We start from the raw sequence: 17,591 nt of genomic DNA, 5'->3' as shown, positions 1-17,591 counted from the left end.
ACATTCATTAAAAAAATTGAGTTCCAAATTCTCTTCCTCCACCTCTTCCCCACCCATTGAGAAACAATATATCAATTACACATGTGAAAATCATGAAAAACTTCATTTCCATACTAGCCATGTTGCAAGAAACAAAGTGAACAAAGTATGCTTTGCCTGCACTTAGAGTTTATCAGTTTTCTCTCTGGGGATGGACAGCGTTTTTCATCATGGGTCCCATGAAGCTGGATCATTGTATTGACCAGAGTGTATTAAGTCTTCCACAATTCATTCTACTACAATATTGCTGTCATTGTGTACAATGTTGTCCTGGTTCGGGGCAGTCAGTATAAAGGATGTACTCAAAGCTTGCCGTATAGGCTGTGCACGTGCATTGGAAAACTCTCTCCCTAAAGATTTCTCCCTTCCCAGAGCCCCTCGTTAAAACCACTCCCAGCTTCACCTCGACCCTTAACCGGAGGCCGGAGGCAACAAGCTCCGCCTCCACCTCTACCCCTCCACTACCCCATCCCCCTCCGCCAACTGTCAGCCAGCTTCAATTTCACGCGCGTGCGCAGACGGAAGTCAGCCGCTATGAGGGGGGTACCGGAGAAACCGGTGGGCGGAGAAAGCGGGGAGGCTGCGTCCCGTGCGCGTGCGGTGCGTGCGCGGGTGCGAGTGCATGGGGTGCGCGCACGCCGCCGCCCGTCGGTTACCTGGGTCTGGCCGCTCGCCGTCTCGTCTCTCGCTCGCCGCCTTAGCGCTCCTCCGTCCGTCTGCTCCCGAGGACCCGGCTCTGGGCTGCTCGGCGAGTCCCGGCCGCCCCCTGCGGGGTGGTTTCCTTCGCCCGGGGGCAAGGCGGGGAGTGTCACGGGCCGCGTGAAAGGGGGTCTTTCTCTGTCTTCGCATCCCGCTGGCCGCATGGGAGCCACCTGGAAGGTCTGAGGGGCTGGGAGACAAGTTGCCGTGGTAGGTTTGTAGACGTGGGGCCTGTCAAAGTCGGGTGCGGATCTCCTGGCGGGGAAGAAGTGGGGGGGCGCGGGGGGGTGCGGCGTGTCCGGTATCTGGCGGGGCTGTGGGGCGCCCGGCGCGCGGCTGGGTCTGGGGACGGGAGAGCCCTGGTTGCAAGATGGAGATGAAGCCGCCCGGGAAGACCGGGGAGGTGCTGCAGCCTCGCCCGGGGCCCTGGGTGAGGGGCGCCGTGCCCCCTCGGAGCCAGCAGCCTCTGTAGCTGGGCAAATCCCTCGGATTGGGAAAGAGTTGGCTGGTACGACATTTGTTTGCTTTTTTAAAAAAGCTCAAATCTAATTTTCTCCCCTTCCCTTTAAAATCGGGAGATTTTGGCAAACCCTAACAGCCTGGAAAGTATTGGCCATCCAAGACAGGGTCTTGATTACAGTTTGCAAGCTGTTTAAAGAAGTCGATAAATGCACTTTAATAAGTAGGCTTCGAGAACAGCAGACAGGCAGTGGAACATTGCCTTTTTTAAAAGTGTATCTCCATTCGGCTTTGGCGACAGTCTTGCCCTAATTTCTTAATGTGAATATATGCTGTTGCTGGGGGCTTCTAGGCCTAAGAGCTAATTTTTTAAAGTTTCGTGTCAAATAAGAAAGATCCCTTCCTCTAGAGGCTAAGAGCTTATGGGCACAAGTAGGCAAATGTCCAGAAGACAAAGAAGGCCGTAATTTATTTTCTGCCTTTCTATCATAACTTTCCAGTGGTTTACTCCAGGGTTCAGAAGTGGCTTTTGTTCAGTGCTGGGCTTTGGCGGAGATGAGGCAGACCCGAAAGACTTTACATTTTTAATGGCCTTTGATGACGGTTACTTTAGTGATGGAAAAGTCAGTTTTAAAAGTTGTGAGATCCAGAATTTCTGGGGTGTAGGGTCTGAGTCTCTCAAAGAAAGAAAGTTGGTTTCTCAAGTAGTTACAGAAGGTTTCATTAAGTGTTCTATGAAGTTCATGAAGAGTTTGCAATTTTTTTGTTGTCAATAATGAGGACATTTAATCTGCAGGATTATTTGGGAAAGTGAAAGAAAGCGTTTGTTTTTATAGAGGATATCTCACAATGAGAATTTAGGAAACACAGTCTTTGTGTGTACTTCAAAGACTAATGTAGTTGGAGTTAACATGTATAGAAGAGAATATTCTACTTGAATCCTGCTACTTTAATTGCACCATTTTTAAAAAGTCTATCATTTTTCTCAAACTAACCTACACAGTTCATTTCATAGCTTCTTTGCCCTTTAGTCTCTTCTCTCCCCCCCCCCCATTCTCAGTTTGTATTGACCTTGGCTTTAGTTTCCAGCATTATGGCTGTCAGACTACATCCTTCCAAAATCAAAACTATTTTATACATTAAAGGAAATCTATACTAGACTGTATTGTCCCCAAGTTAGTGTCCTCTTTTTTCCTCTTCCTCCCCTTTTCAGCAACTTTTTTTTTTGGTGGTCTCACATTAGACTGTTAAGTTCTTTTAAGGTAGGCCTGGCTCTCTTGCTTGCATTTGTAACCCCACTGCTTAGCCCAATATCTAGAGTCTAGACTATGGGAGCAAAACCCCAAGGAACCTATGGAACACCACACAGAGAAGTAGGCACTAATATTGACTATGAAATTGTAGTCTCCTCAAACTTGTGAGGTATGTTATATAGTTTTGTATCTATGTGAGAGGTGTAATGACTTATTTGATGAGTGCCCAAGACTTCTAGTGGGTTTCAAGCCCTGCTTCTGACACAGACTAGGTAGTGACCTTGGATATAAGTCACTTAACTATTCTGTGCCTCAGGCAGAATGCTAATACTAATAAAGAAGAGTTGTTGATCTTCATTCCCACACTCCAGTTTTCACCACTTCTGGTAGAGAGAGTTTCCCACACAGATGAAATCGTAGGCCAGACATAGGCCCAGACACCTAGAGGCAGCTTGGTGACACTTGGGCCTGAAGTCAAGAAGGCCTGAGTTCCAGTTTGTTCTCAGACACTTACTAAGCTGTGTGGCCCTGGGTAAGTCACTTACCTTTTATCACAGTTTTCATTTCCACAACTATAAAATCGGGATAATAATAGCACCTACCTCCTAAGGTTGTTGTTAGGTTTGAGATAATAATTGTAAAGTGTCACTGTGCCAGCACATAGTAGGAGCTTAATAAATACTTGTTCTTTTCCCCTTCCACCTCCTCTCTTAGAGGCATAAACATTTGGTATATGCTAGCTGTGCAGATAAGAATCTGATGATTGTTTCTCACCTAAGAGAAGTTGACTCAGCATTTATTAAGCACTTACTGTATGCTAGGTACTGTGCTAAGCTCTGAGACCACAAATAGAAAGTCCTTGTCCCTTACATTCTTGATATTTTCTGTTTTTTACTATCACCATAGTATCCCAAATATCCTTCCTCCTCCCTCTCTCCCTGAGAGCCATTCTATATGACAAATGGTATTTTTTTTGAGAGGAAAAAAAACCTGGCACAACTAGTAGATAACCTTGAAAACGTCTGAAAACGTCAGTGTGTAGCACCTGTGGACTTGCCACCTCCATGAAGGGATAGGTTGGGGGTGTCTTCTCCTACCTCTTCACTCAGAGTTCTGCTTGATCTTTTAAATTCTCTTCTGTTCACTTTTGATTGTTCTTTCGCTTTACATTGTTGTGATTACTGTGTATTTTATTCTTTTGACTCTGCTTCACTCTATCAGTTCATGTACCTTTTCCCTTGTTTCTCTGTATTCGTCATGCATCATTTCTTGTAGAACAGTAATATTCATGTACCACAATTTGTTTAGCCCCAGAGTTTACATTCTAACAGAAGACAATATATAAAAGGCAGCTGAAAGGGAGGGGAGACAGTGGCACAAAGGTATCCTGACAGATGCCTGACTTAGGGGTATAGTAGAGAAAGTCCTAGTCGGTAGTGCAACTTGCTGTATAGGTTGGAGAGGAATGAGACATGGCTGACCTGGATGACCTGCTTAAATGGAGTTGTCAGGGGAGAGGTATGGGGTGGAGGGAACTTCCAGTGTGTTAATTCCACATCTGGAGTGAGCTTCAGAAGGAAGAGTTGCGGAATGAAGTTGAAGGCTTGAGGTTAAAGTACGTACGTACGTACTACTTTTAAAATAGTAATTGTCAGAACAAACTGGGCAGTTCCAGGGTCATTTTATCAGTCAGTCAATATTTATTGAGTATCCAAAGTACTGTAATAATTGCTTGGGTCATAGCATAGTTAGCTAATGAGCTGTTTTTTTTCAGCCTCAGTTTTCTCATCTGCAAAATGAGCTGACTAGATCTCAAAGGTCATTCCAGGAAAACACCCTTACAACATTTAGAAAAGTAGTTGTTTTCCTACACTGTTAAATTTTATCCCAGGTAGAGGACTTTTTTTTTTTGGTGAGGCAGTTGAGGTTAAGTGACTTACCCAGAGTCACACACCTAGTGAGCAACTGAGCTGCCCCCATATTTTTTTTCTTATACAAATTAATATAAGCAAATAATATTTATTTTTGTGTAGAGGGCAGGCCTTGGAGTTAGGGAAAACCTGGGTCAGGCTATGCCTCCAATAATAGATGGTGTGATTGGGCAGGTTTTTTAGCCTTGTAACTTGTTGATCTGTTTTTGTGGAGGAAGCTTCTACACTAGAAGTTTCTTACACTGATAATGAAATCACAGGTTCTTATAGTCCCTCACTTCAAAAACTGAGAAAATTGATGTCATCAGAATAGGGTATAGCTCTTTTATTTTAATGAGCTCATTGTTTAATGGTAAAATGGCTGCTATTATTTGGGTGGTGGAAGGATGTAGAAATCTAGGCTTCTGATGACCTTGAATAAAAAGTAAGCTGGGACTTCTGTATTTTCTTAGTGCTCTAATAGACTATAAAAACAATGTCGTATAGACTTCAATAGATCTATGATTTCAACAACTGTGTGTATTTCTCCCATCCAGAGTGTCTTCTTATGTGATGATGTGTAGTTCTTTTCCACGTTCTTCTGTAGATCTTCCATAAAGAATCCAGTCAACATGGAGGCCTGACTTTTAGTCTTTCTACATCTAGGGCTAACCATGTACAATCTTTTTCTTTCACCAGATGAGCAGCTCACCTTTCTTATGTAGTTCATTGATATATCTTATAACACTTCTTATACATAGGTATATGTATTTTTTGATTTTTAAAAATATATTTTTGTTGATTTCTTTAAATATTTCCCAATTAGATGTAAAAAATTTTAACATTCATTTAAAAAAATTTTAAATTTCCTAATTCGCTACCTCCCTCCTGCCTTTCCCCCCTCCTTGAGAAGGCAATTTGATATTGTTTATACATGTGAAGTCATGCAAAACATATTTCCATATTAGCTCTCTTACATAGGTATGTAATTCGACCTCCTAATACAAGAGTTTTTCAACCTGTGAAATAAATTATGTTTTGCTCAAATATGGAACTCTTGATATCATTGATGTAAATTTCCTTTCCAACAATACCGAATTGTATTCGAGCTTGCCCTTTACATGCTACCCTTCTCTGTATCTGCTGTAAGCTCTCCCCAGGGGGTCCGTTCAGCTTGTTGGAGGGCGTCTTCACTTTGAATTAAGAGAAAATTAGGTGGTGGAGATGGGGTCTGCAGAGGTTAATTTTTAATGCATTGTTGGTAATGGAAACAGGGAATGGAAGAACTATTAAGGGTTGAAACTGATTTTCCTTTTTTTTTGTTCTGTGGTAGGGAATGGGAGTGACAGAACAGAATTTTTTAATAGGATGGTCTGTTTTAAATTGAGATTTTTGGTCTCTATTGTATTTGTAACTCATCTCGATAGAGCCCCTTTATTACCATTTGGGAATTTGATATGAAATAGTAAACAACCTAGTTCTTTTTGTTCCCTTTGGGAATTAGCAGGGTTATTTATTTTTAATTTGTTTCGGGTCTAGTTCTATTCAAAATTCTCAAATCTGTAGCATTTCTATTCCTTCCTTTTTAGAAAATAGATAAAAACAAGACTTCTTGCCAACAAACATTTTTCCTTATAATTAAGATTATATGGACAGGAGCAGTTTTGTCTGTGAAAGATTCATCCTTTCAGTTCTTAATAAATGTTTAATACTTCAAAGATGAGTGATTTCATTTAATAACCTAATTTTGTTAAATAAATAAATGACTATTAATAACAATTTTGACTAATCTCAGTTTTTTTTTTCTTTTCCAGTCTGTTTGAAGTGAGTTGATTTTGGTTTTGGCATACATTTATTCATTTGTTATTATTATTGCTATACTGTAGCAGTATCTATCACATGGACACTTATGGAACACTGCGTAGATAATAGTATTTATTGTTGTAGGCAAACATCTATAGGATCTTGAAGATCTATCTTTGCCTACGTTTTGGTTTTTTAATTTAAATCTGAATGAGAGCTCACAATGCAACAAGTTGCTCTAGTTCCTAAATCTTTATTTCCTGTTTATCTAAGTGGTCTTACCAGTTAGGGCTCTTTTTTTTTTAAATGCAGTTTTTCAGAAGATAAAATATTGGGGGTGGGTTGGGGAAGGATAGTACCCTCAAGACAAAAAACAGACCTTTATTTGTTAATAAGTCAGAATGCCTTTGTGAGGAAAGAGAGTGTAATATTTATGGATGTGTGCATTCAACCATTTTGTCAAGTTCAGCACCAGGAATTCAGCCATACCCTCAAAGAAGGGATATTATTAACATTACACCAGCCATGAGTGCTGCAGGTCTCACCTGTTTGTGTGAACAAATGAACCTGTTTTATGGAATGGAATCCTTATTCCTCCCTTTAAAATTGCATCCTGTTTAGATAGATGTTTACTTTTAGATGAGACTGAGTTTCTTGGGTCAAGGGAGTGTGTTCTTTGTTTGGTACATTCCATCTATTGTAAAGTGCCATGCACGTTTATAGCTCTGTATAAATAATAAATCATAATGATGAAGGAGCTTCTATTATGCAGGACCTGTGGTCTGTTAGGAAGAAATAAGAAAAGTACTTGTGAAAATTATAATAAAAGAGCAAAAGGAATCCAGCAATGTCAACATGATTCTGCTTTCAGTTTAAGAGAGTTTTTAGTATTAAAATCCTTCTGTGTTTTTAGTAATTAAAAAGAAAATGGCCAATCTGTGAGATTACTAGGTCTTTTTCTTATCCATTTTCTTTTTTGTTTAGTTAGGCCATATCCTTAACTAGAGTTATTGTAATGATAGATCCTGTATTATCTTGTGTGGAGTATTACCTAACCTTCTTCCTTTATTTTTGTGAATCTGTTGAGATATATATCTATATCTATATTTATATATATATAAAAGAATTGTGATAGAAACAGTTTTCTTATTGAATACTGTCACATAAATGTATGTTTATGTATATTTATACCTATTTATATCCTTTTATTTTGGGTAGAAAATGATGCATCCTGTTGCCAGTGGTAATACTGCTTTCTGTGGGCCTGGCAAGGCTTCCTGCCTCAATGAAGACAATATGAGAGCTGCTGATCAGTTTGACTTATATTCCTCTCAACAAAGCAAATACGGCCACACTGTCAGCCACAAACCAATTGCTTGCCAGAGGCAAGACCCACTAAATGAAACACACTTGCAGGCTACAAGTGGCAGAAGCATAGAGACAAAAGATGAACTCAAGAAAAAGAAAAACCTCAATCGATCTGGTAAACGTGGCAGGCCCTCGGGGACCACCAAATCAGCGGGATACCGAACCAGCACAGGCCGACCCCTTGGAACCACCAAAGCGGCTGGATTTAAGACAAGTCCAGGCAGACCTTTGGGTACAACTAAAGCTGCAGGATACAAAGTCAGCCCAGGGAGACCTCCAGGTAGCATTAAAGCTCTATCACGACTTGCAAATCTAGGTTATAGTTGTGGTGGTGCTGCTTTTCCTTATCCAATGGTACATAGCCGAGGAATTCATGGAGTTGGGGAAACAAGCAGCAAGGTCAAACAGCCCAATGAGTAAAAGGCAGAAAAGTGAGATCATGGTTTTAAATGAGGACTCAAAAGGTACCAAAGTCTCATGTTGTTTTGGTTATGACATACATGATTTATGATTTGGGATTTCCAAATTTGTTGGTTTTTGTTTTGGGCTAGAAGACTGCCACATGTTGACAGATGTGACCAAGTAAATGCTGAAAGGGCATGAGGATGTTTCAGTGTTTGTACATAGGATTAAGAGTACTCCTAACTGAATTATTTCTGTTTTTTCCCTTAGAGAGTGATGCCTCTGTCTCATATTTCACTCCTATTGTTGAACCATTTTAGATAGATAGTTATACACTAAGGAGTTGAAATAAGCAGGAAACTTAGCCTGCAACATAATAAAGATCCCATCTAGAGGAATTTTTAATTGATAAAGCAAAATAAGTTAAGGATTTAATACCATTTAAGATAACAAATTTGAGTTTTGTAACGTTTGTTGGAAGCATACAGATTTGTCTGCTTTTGTAGTTACATAGGCCTTCCTTAGATGTTTGTAGATATTCAGAAATTTGGAAAACTTTTTTTTAAAGAAATGCTTAGTTCAAGCAATTTCTTATTTATTAAGCTTAGCATTAGCTAATTTAACTGATGTTCCAAAATGTTCCTTTAGTATTTGCCTTTCAGTGATGGCAGGGCATTCAGCAGAACTCTTATTGGAATCTGCTACGTGTTGTTAAATTGCCTATGAGCATGTATACCAAACACTACAAATCATATTTAAAAAAAAGCTATTTTATAAATAACTTCATAGTAAGTTTTTAACATGATACAATTCATTCTAAGAGTAGAATATTTAATGAAATGTAAAAAGAAGTATTCTTAAAAGTCTGCATATAAATACAGCCTCTGCATTTTGCCTTTTGTGTGCATAGATGGCAATTGCTAATGGATTTTAAAGAATTAGTGTGTTTACACATTGAATTTGTTTTCTGTTAGTGTTGCAAAATTTTTCAGAATAATTTTTTCTAGATTTTTTGAGAATAGTTTATCCCAATACAGTAGCATTTATACTGTAATTAAGTTATATCTACCAAAGGACGTGTGTTTTAATGATTCATAATAGCAAGCTAGAATAAACAGTGCAATTAACTGTACTGAGCAAACTCAAGTATTAAGAAATATATAGGAATTGCATCTATGCATGAAAGGTGGAAAAGTATGTTGGCTGTTTAAGCTAGAAATACCTTTCCTGGCTGCATTGAGACCACTTCATCATCCAGAAGAAATGTTTCATTTTCGACTGTTTGTTTAAAAACGAAACTACATATGGAAAAGTTTTATCTATCTATCTGTGTGTGTGTGTGTGTGTGTGTGTGTGTGTGTATATATGTATACATGCACGTGTATATATATTTGTGTGTGTGTGTATATATATATATATATATATATATATATATATATATCTATGGAGAAGAAAGAGGGGAAAAGTAATCTTCTATTCCTCAATTTTGAAAATAACATCTGTGACCTATATATATTTACTTTATTCTGAATAGCTCTAGGATGAGTTAAACATGTCAGACTTTGGGTTTGAAAGAAAATTTCCACAAAAATTTAGTTTACAGTAAGAATGAATGTGTGTAATTTCAAATGCCTGTGAGACTTTTGATGGTTGTAGGTCTGCAGTTCCAGAAAGCTTTTGAAAGACTTTAGAACTTTAAAGGTGAATAAATTGTTATATTCGGGCTTGCTGTTATTTAATACAAAATCTGATTGCACTTATGATAACATAAGAAATGGATATCATATTTCATACCTTTCTTATTAGGAAAAAAGCAGCAAGCCTTCAGGTGTTCCAGTGATGACTAACACATAATGAGCTGGACTTTATGCTGTGCTTTACAGTAAGAGGTGTTGAATTATATGTGGGGACTATGTGTGCACTGGCAACTAAGACATTGAACCTCAACAATCTTAGCACTGCACAGACCATATAGAACAATTTTGGATGGCTACTTATATTGATTTGTAACCTAATGGCAGCTAAATTGCTACTAAACCAGACTTTCTTCAGGTTGAGGCTTTTGAATCTGGTCCTGTGTTCTATTTCTTAACAAATTTAAATATAAAACTCTTAATTATTTACTCAAACAGCCTAACTTCTGACACACAAATGCTTTTATTGTCATTAACACTCACAGTGTAATTGTCATTTAACTGTTTCACTTGATAATGCCTAGCAGTGTTTTGAAATTTTTGAACTAGTTTGGAAAACATTTATTTAATTTAATGTTCTAACTGTGGGAATGACACATTCCACTGGCAAGGATTTGGTTGCATGTTGCTTTTATACTTTAGAGTAAAATCAACTTCTTCCTTTCCTGTCAATTTCTTTTTATGCTTGATTTTGTTTCTCCCTTTATGTATCTACTCAGTGGTGCTATGCTGTGTGTCAGAAGGCAATACAGACATATTGTTGTTATGCTAGTATAATGGACTTTGTATTCCAATATATTGAAACAATGAAATCAGCTAAAGAAGATATGTTCATTATGGTGTTTATTAATATCAGGAAAAAAGGGGGGCAATGACAACAGTTATGGATAATACCAATTAGAACCCTACTTTTGCAGTTCATGTGAAAGGCTGGATTTGTGCACTTCTGAACATCTCCTGATTCCAGTTTCTTTTGAACAATTTATTGGTGCCATGCTGAAGAGAAAGAAGTCTAAGAGAATGAAGTCTTAAAATATGTTTTACTTCTATATATTCTACCAAGTACATTGTGGTTTTTTTTTCTGGGTAACACTGTCTTTTGTCATGATAAACACTGAAATAGCATGTTAAAAACTGCCTATACTTTGAAATGGTCAGTGAGAAAAAAAATGGCCTTTTCTCCCTAATATGATCGTTTTTTGAAACATGAATTGCTCATTTTATACTATGTAACTCTGCTTTTCATAAAATAGGGTTCACTGTTCTGTATTAACACTGTTGGTCAGAATATGATCTAAAATACAAATAAGTTTGTTGTAGTATTTTTTTCTTTTTCAATATATTTTATGCCTTATTTATGAATAAGTGAATGCTTTAGTATCTTAAATAAGGAGCTAATACATATGTTAATTACCCTGGATTTGCCAACAAAATGAACTTTGCTTAACTAATCTTTAGGATCAGATAATATTACTATTTCAAGTCTTGCACTGGATATTTAAAAATACTGGCACCATATATTGGCAGAAAAAAATTAATAGGACATTGACAGAAGACTGAAATTTAATATTTTGGATTGTATTTTAAAATCAGGTTTCAGATTGAATATGAAGAAGACCCTTTACATTATCCTTACTTTTAAAGATAAACATTTGTCAAAGTAATTTAACTATCCAATCCAAATTAATGAGTATTTGTAATTGTGTGTACAAATAGCGATTATATGCACAATCATTCTAAAACAGGATATGAGGATCTTTGAGTTCTTTAAAAACAAGCCCTGGATTCAGTTGATGAGTCATCAGTCCATTGTAAGGATAACTTTAACTTGTGATATAAAAAGAGAACTTTACTTTTACATAATAAAAAGCTTTAAAGACAGACAATTCAGGTGCTTATAGTAGTAACTGCAACTCTGTACTTCATTACTAGTAGATGTATAGTAAAATTTTATCACATTTTTTCAGTAAAATTGAATAATTCAGAAAACTTATTCAAAAGATTTTTCATTTTTGAACAGGTTTTGTTCCCTCTATATTCTTATATTATCATAGTACATATATTTTTAAATATAGCTTAACTATATGTTTATAAACTTGAGGATGTATCAGAATCTTTCTTTGCTTTTTTCAAGTATATATGGCTATGATCACAAATATTAATTTCATTTTTGAAAATTAAATGATATAGTGAAATCATTGAAATTTTGTTTTGTAATCTGACCACTTTGATTCTTTAATTTTTTTACGATTTACTTTTCCCACAGATAATTATGGATGAAATAATTACCAGTTAACTAATATCAGCACACTGTCCTCTGCTGTAAAAAGTCTGATAGATACTGTGTATGTTTTTATGTCCATGAACTTGAGCTACTCGTGTGCAATTATGTGTATAGGAATGGAGTAGTGTTCATGATTTGTATCTACATCATCATATGGATGTATATTTATTAATAAAGTCATTACTTTAAAACCAAATACATTTATACTCTTATTCCATTAAATGGGATTTTATATGTCAAAATTATTTAAGTAATTTGCAGGGACTAAACTAAAATATTTTATCATATGCTTTTAATAAGAGGGGTATTTTGAGAGGAGGGTTAGTGGTGAAAGGGTATGTGTGGTACAAAAGTGGAGATAAAAGTGTTAACCCTTTTGATGATTGCCCTTGATTTGGATTTTGCTCAGAAAACCTTTGTTCAATTTCTGTCTCTGATGCTTGTGCTGTCAGTGTGATATTAGGCAAGTCATTTAATTGCCCTTTGCCTCAGTTTCCTCATCTGTGAAATGATGGAGTTAAACTAGTTTATCCTTTAAGGTCCTTTTGAGCTCTTCAGTCTCTGATCCTCCAAACCTTCTGGAACTTTGCTTTCTGTTTTCTACAAGAACAGATGTATATTTACATTTTGATGATTTTTAAAAGCTTAACTTATAAATAGATGCCATTTCTTTCCCCTGATAGCAAGGTGATTTAATTTTTCAAAAAGCTTGTTTATTTTTAAGTCATTCTTTAATCTTAAATAGCCTAATGTTAGATTGTAAATCAGCAAACATTTAAGTGCCTACCGTGTACCAGATACTCTGCTAAGCATTGAAAATACAAAAAGAGGCAAAAGAGTTCCAGATGGCTTTCAAAGAACTCACATTCTAATGGGTGAGACAAATAAGCAAACGAATATGTATTAACAAGCTAAGGTAATGGTTGAAAGGGAGAAGGCACTAGAATGAAGAGGGGTTGGGAAACCTAAAGCTTCCTGTGAAAGATGGGATTTTAATTGGGACTAGAAGGAAGCCAGGGAAACCAGTTAAGTGTGCCTATTTATGAGGAGGGAAATCATTTTAGGCATGGGGGGCAGCCAGAGACAACTGAAAAGTGGGGTTTGGAGGGTGAGGAGGGTGGTAAAGTGCTTTGAATGCTGAAGAGGATCCTGGAAGTAATAGGGAGCCAGTGGAGTTTACTGAGTGGAGGGCTTGGAGGATGGATTGAAAAGGGGAGAGACTTGAGTCAGGCAGACCCACCAGTAGGCTATTGCAGTAGTCCCAAGTGTGGGGTGTTGGGGGCTTGAACCAGGGAAGAGTCCATATTTGAGAGATGTTGCAAAGGTGAAATTGACAGGCCTTGGCAACAGATTGAATATGGGGGAAGGGGATGAGAACTATTGAGATGTTGAAGACAACAACTAGGTTGTGAGCCTGCGGGACTTCCAAGGATTGATGTTGCCCTCAAGAGTAGTAGAGAAAGCAGGAGAGGGGGAAGGATAATGAGTTCAGTTTGGGACATAATGAGTACAAGTTTTCTGGACATCCAGTTTGAGATGTCTGAAAGGTACTTGGAGATGTGAGATTGGAGATCAGCAGAGAAGGACATAGCAGGAGATGGGTGTATTTGAGAATCATCAGCAAGAGATGGTAAATAAATCCATGGGAGCTGACGAGATCAAGTGAAATAATACAGAGGGAGAAGAGGGCCAGGACAGAACCTTGAGGGACACCTATTGTTAGAGGGCAGAATCTGGATAAGGATACAGCAAAGGAGACCTAGAAGGAGGGGGTTAAATAAGTGAGTGGAGAGCCAGGAAAGAGTATTGTTCTGAAAATCTGGAGAGAAGAAATTATGAAGTAAGAGAAGGTGAACTACAGTGTCAAAGGCTGTAGCAAAGTCCAAGCAAATGAGTATTGAGAAAATGCCATTGGATTTGGCAATTAAGAAATCACTGATAACTTTGGAGAGATCAGTTTTAGTGGAATGATAAGATCAGCAGCCAGATTGTAAGGAATTTGTTTTTCTTTCTTTCTTTCTTTCTTTCTTTCTTTCTTTCTTTCTTTCTTTCTTTCTTTCTTTCTTTCTTTCTTTTTCTTTCTTTCTTTCCTTTTTAGGCAATTGGGTTAAGTGACTTGCCCAGGGTCACACAGCTAGTAAGTGTCAAGTGTTAGGTCTGAGGCTGGATTTGAACTCAGGTCCTCCTGACCTCAGGACTGGTGCTCTATCCACTGCACCACCTACCTGCCCCAAAATTCAGGAATATTATTTATAATATGGTCTCTCTACATGGTTCCCATAGTAGAGGTTGTTTTTTTTTTTTTTTTTTTGGTGAGGCAGTTGGGGTTAAGTGACTTGCCCAGGGTTACACAGCTACTAAGTGTTATGTGTCTGAGGCCGGATTTGAACTCAGGTCCTCCATGACTTCAGGGCCAATGCTCTATCCATTGTGCCACTTAGTTGCCCCCAGATTGTAAGGAATTAAGAAAGAAAGTGAGATAAGAGAAAGTGGAGTCACCTGTTTATTGGGCTTTTTCAAGGAGTTTAGCTATAAAGGGCAGAAGAGATAAGGGACTATAGTTAGTTGGTATGGAAGGATCAAGTAAGGGTCTTTTGGGGATGGAGGAGACATGGGCCGGAAGGCAGTAGGAAAGTAGATAGGGAGAAATTGAAGATATGTGATAGAGTGGAGAAGACAGACTCATTCTGAAGGCCTTGTGATTGTCAAGGTAACTTAAAATATAAAAACATTTTTTCCCTTTAATTGAATGATTACTTACCTTTTTACTTTTCTTAGAAGGGTACAGAGAAATTTCCACAAGGACAAATCTCAGTAGAAACAGGAAATGCCATTTGAAGTTGCGTCAAAAATCTGTGCAAATAATTGCAATTATTACCAATCTTTGGATTATTTTAATTCTGTTTAGCAAACTTATGAGTATCTGTTATGTGTAAATCACTGTTAGGTGAATTTTAAGACTACTAAGAATTAATCTCTCTTCAAGTATAGGAATTTACTTAAAAACTTAATATATGCTTTGGAAATCCTATTGAAATTGTTGAAATTCATTTATATTTTATTCGTTTATATACATGGTCATGATTGATTGGGTATGCTGTTTTTGAGGGACACTTAACTGTTTGTACTGCAGATGTATGTGTATCAGTACATCACTGCCAATAATATTACTCATTCCTGTTGCACAATGTGTTAGTACATATTTTAAAGATAAATTTCAGTTTTTCATTTTAGAAACTATTTGCTCATTAATTTTGGTTATGTTTACCAGAAATCTAGTTTGGGAGATAATACAGAAAATGAATGCTTAGAACTGATAAGGATCTTAACTCTGACCAAAAACCCAACAAATTGTGGCTTTCTGAAGTGAGAGAAGAAAGTCATATTTAGCACTAGCAGTCCATAGGTGGGCCCTATAAACAGTTTTTTCCTTGTATAACCCCGCATGCCATGATGTTAAAAAATAAAGAATTGTAAGCTACTGGGACTCAAATGACGTTTGATGTCTTTGGACAGGTGATTTACTGTAGGGTTTAAATCGACACAAACATTTAGACGTATGGTGATCTGTAATCACAGGATAAAGAAAGATCTGCTGGCGGGTATTGTAATGACGATACTCAGTTCGGTATTGGATGCATTTCTTTGGGTCATGTATTCATAAGATGGGGACAAAGTGCCTTGGTATTAGTTTGCATAGCAGGTGAAGAGTACATTACCACTAGCTAGATACTCTGATGATTCTCAGAGTGCTGTCCAGTGTGGTATTCACAAATGTGATAAATGGCACATATGATGCTGTTTACCAGAGAGAAAATTTTAAATGCTTTCACAAAAGATAAATGCGGGAGATGGAGCTACCAGTGTGGTTTTTCTCTAATTTGGATTCTCTCAGGCTTGGTAAACTTCCTAAGTTTCATTATTCATTGTCCATTTTGGTTTCTTTATTCATCAGCAAAGTGAATGAATTGGATTAAATAATTTCTAAACTCTTCTAGATCTAAAAATATTAATTTACATGTTCTTTATATTACAAGTTAATTTATCATTTAAAAATATCTATGAGGTTCTGGATTATAAATTAATTTTAAAAAACCCTATTTGTCAGTAATCATGTATCAGGTTCCCACCATCCTGTAGGCATTCTACCAGGAGCTAGGGAAGCAAAGGCAAAAATGAATGGTCCCTTCCCTCAAGGAGCTCACACTCCACTGGCGGAAATGATTCATCACAATAATCTTGTAAAATCAACTGGAATTTTAAAGCCCATTTTCTAGTTAGGATAACTAAATCGTTTAAAGGTGAAATGACTTGACCTGTCAGGTGCTGATCTGGTTCCTTTCTAATTAATAGTGGGTTTTTAAACAATAGGTTATTTTAGTAAAGGGCAGATTCAAAAGCATTTTGCTCCTTTTTTAAAATAAGCATCAGGTGAAAAATCTTCTATTAGGATTCTCTTTTGTTTTATGAAACATAATAATAAAATCTTGCCTGGTATGAAAGCAATATGGCTTTAAAATGATACCATCTATGGATCTAGAATATTTTATTGTCAGTTAACACTAGCAAGCAGGTTATTAGTTGCTACCATTATTTCCTTTTGTATAAAATTATTTGTACTGGGTTAGTCAGCCCAATTTATTACATTATTTCTTAATTTGGTATATTGTTGCGTTTGAACTCAGGGCCCTGTCAACACACTCTATCCTTGTACTACCTCCTATTTCAGAATACTAATCAACTATACTTAAAGAGATGGAACACAACACTAAGAACCATGGAAATATTAACGAACAGTGGAAATGTGAATATACAAATGCTTCCACATCTTTCCATAACCAAATTAAGGAAGAGATGAAAAGGTTCGAACAAGCTTGGTTTGGAGCTGGTGGTGGGGAAGTGAAGTAGAGACCTGGTTCCTGGCAAGAGAAATTGAGCTCACTCCAGGGGCAGAGTCCAGGATTCTTATGGAGATGCTGGGCTGAGTGGTGGTAACATGGTATAGAAAGGGAATTTTGAAGAGAAATTGTAGGCTGGTTTGACTATAACATATGTAAAAAGTGAGTAAAAGGAAAAATTCTGAAAAAGTAGCTTGGAGCCAGATTGTCAAGTGCTTTAAATGCAAATGCAGAGATTGACAGATGAAAAGGCCCTGAACTAGGCTTGTGGCTATTAGAGAGAAGAGAATAGGACACTGCAATGTGGTGATAGAACTGGTAAGACTTGTAAATATTGGATGTAGTGTGAGGGAAAAGGAAGAATCAAAGAAAACTGAAGTTGTGAGCCTTGGTGACTGGAAAGGATTATGTTGTCTTCAGTCAAATAAGAAGTGACTTTAGGGTGTAAGATAATTCTATTGGGAAGACAGTGAGCTTGAGATGCCAAATGGTCTTTAAGTCAGAGATGTATAGTAAACAGCGAAATTCAAGACAGAGTAAGACTGGATTTGAGAGTCAGCTGCATAGGCATGACAACTGAGCCCACTGGAGTAGCTGAGATCATCTAGGGGTTGGAGACAGAAGAGGACCTTGCTGTATGTTATCTACGGCTGTTAAAAGGGGTATTTGTGTGCAGTTGCCTAGATGATATCAGATCATAGACAACTTCAGATTATTGAAAGTCATTTAACTTATTTTGAGTTGGATTAATAATGGAGTATTTTTTTTTTACTAGCATAGAG

The 17,591-nt window shown here is 37.4% G+C and overlaps 1 protein-coding gene across 3 annotated transcripts; it reads left to right on the top strand.

Annotated features, from left to right (window-relative positions):
- The first annotated feature begins 650 nt into the window (after positions 1 to 650).
- On the top strand, positions 651 to 12,107 carry CUNH5orf24 (chromosome unknown C5orf24 homolog). 3 transcript variants are annotated; one of them, XM_020991233.2, is made up of 4 exons: positions 653 to 948; positions 7,382 to 7,811; positions 9,740 to 9,815; positions 10,545 to 12,107. In XM_020991233.2, the coding sequence occupies exons 2-3, from the start codon at positions 7,385 to 7,387 to the stop codon at positions 9,778 to 9,780; spliced, it is 468 nt and encodes a 155-aa protein (XP_020846892.1). In that variant the 5' UTR covers positions 653 to 948; positions 7,382 to 7,384; the 3' UTR covers positions 9,781 to 9,815; positions 10,545 to 12,107. The 3 variants fall into 3 exon arrangements, with proteins under 3 accessions (XP_020846890.1, XP_020846892.1, XP_020846891.1); XM_020991232.2 differs by having other exon boundaries at positions 654 to 948; positions 9,740 to 12,107; XM_020991231.2 differs by having other exon boundaries at positions 651 to 948; positions 7,382 to 12,107.
- The last annotated feature ends 5,484 nt before the right edge of the window (positions 12,108 to 17,591 follow it).

The sequence above is a fragment of the Phascolarctos cinereus genome, unplaced genomic scaffold, assembly GCF_003287225.1.
Source record: "Phascolarctos cinereus isolate Bilbo 61053 unplaced genomic scaffold, phaCin_HiC Scaffold_2;HRSCAF=192, whole genome shotgun sequence".
Classification (NCBI taxonomy): Eukaryota; Metazoa; Chordata; class Mammalia; order Diprotodontia; family Phascolarctidae; genus Phascolarctos; species Phascolarctos cinereus.
Note: the sequence above shows the minus strand (reverse complement) of the source record. Positions and strands in the feature narration are given on the sequence as shown.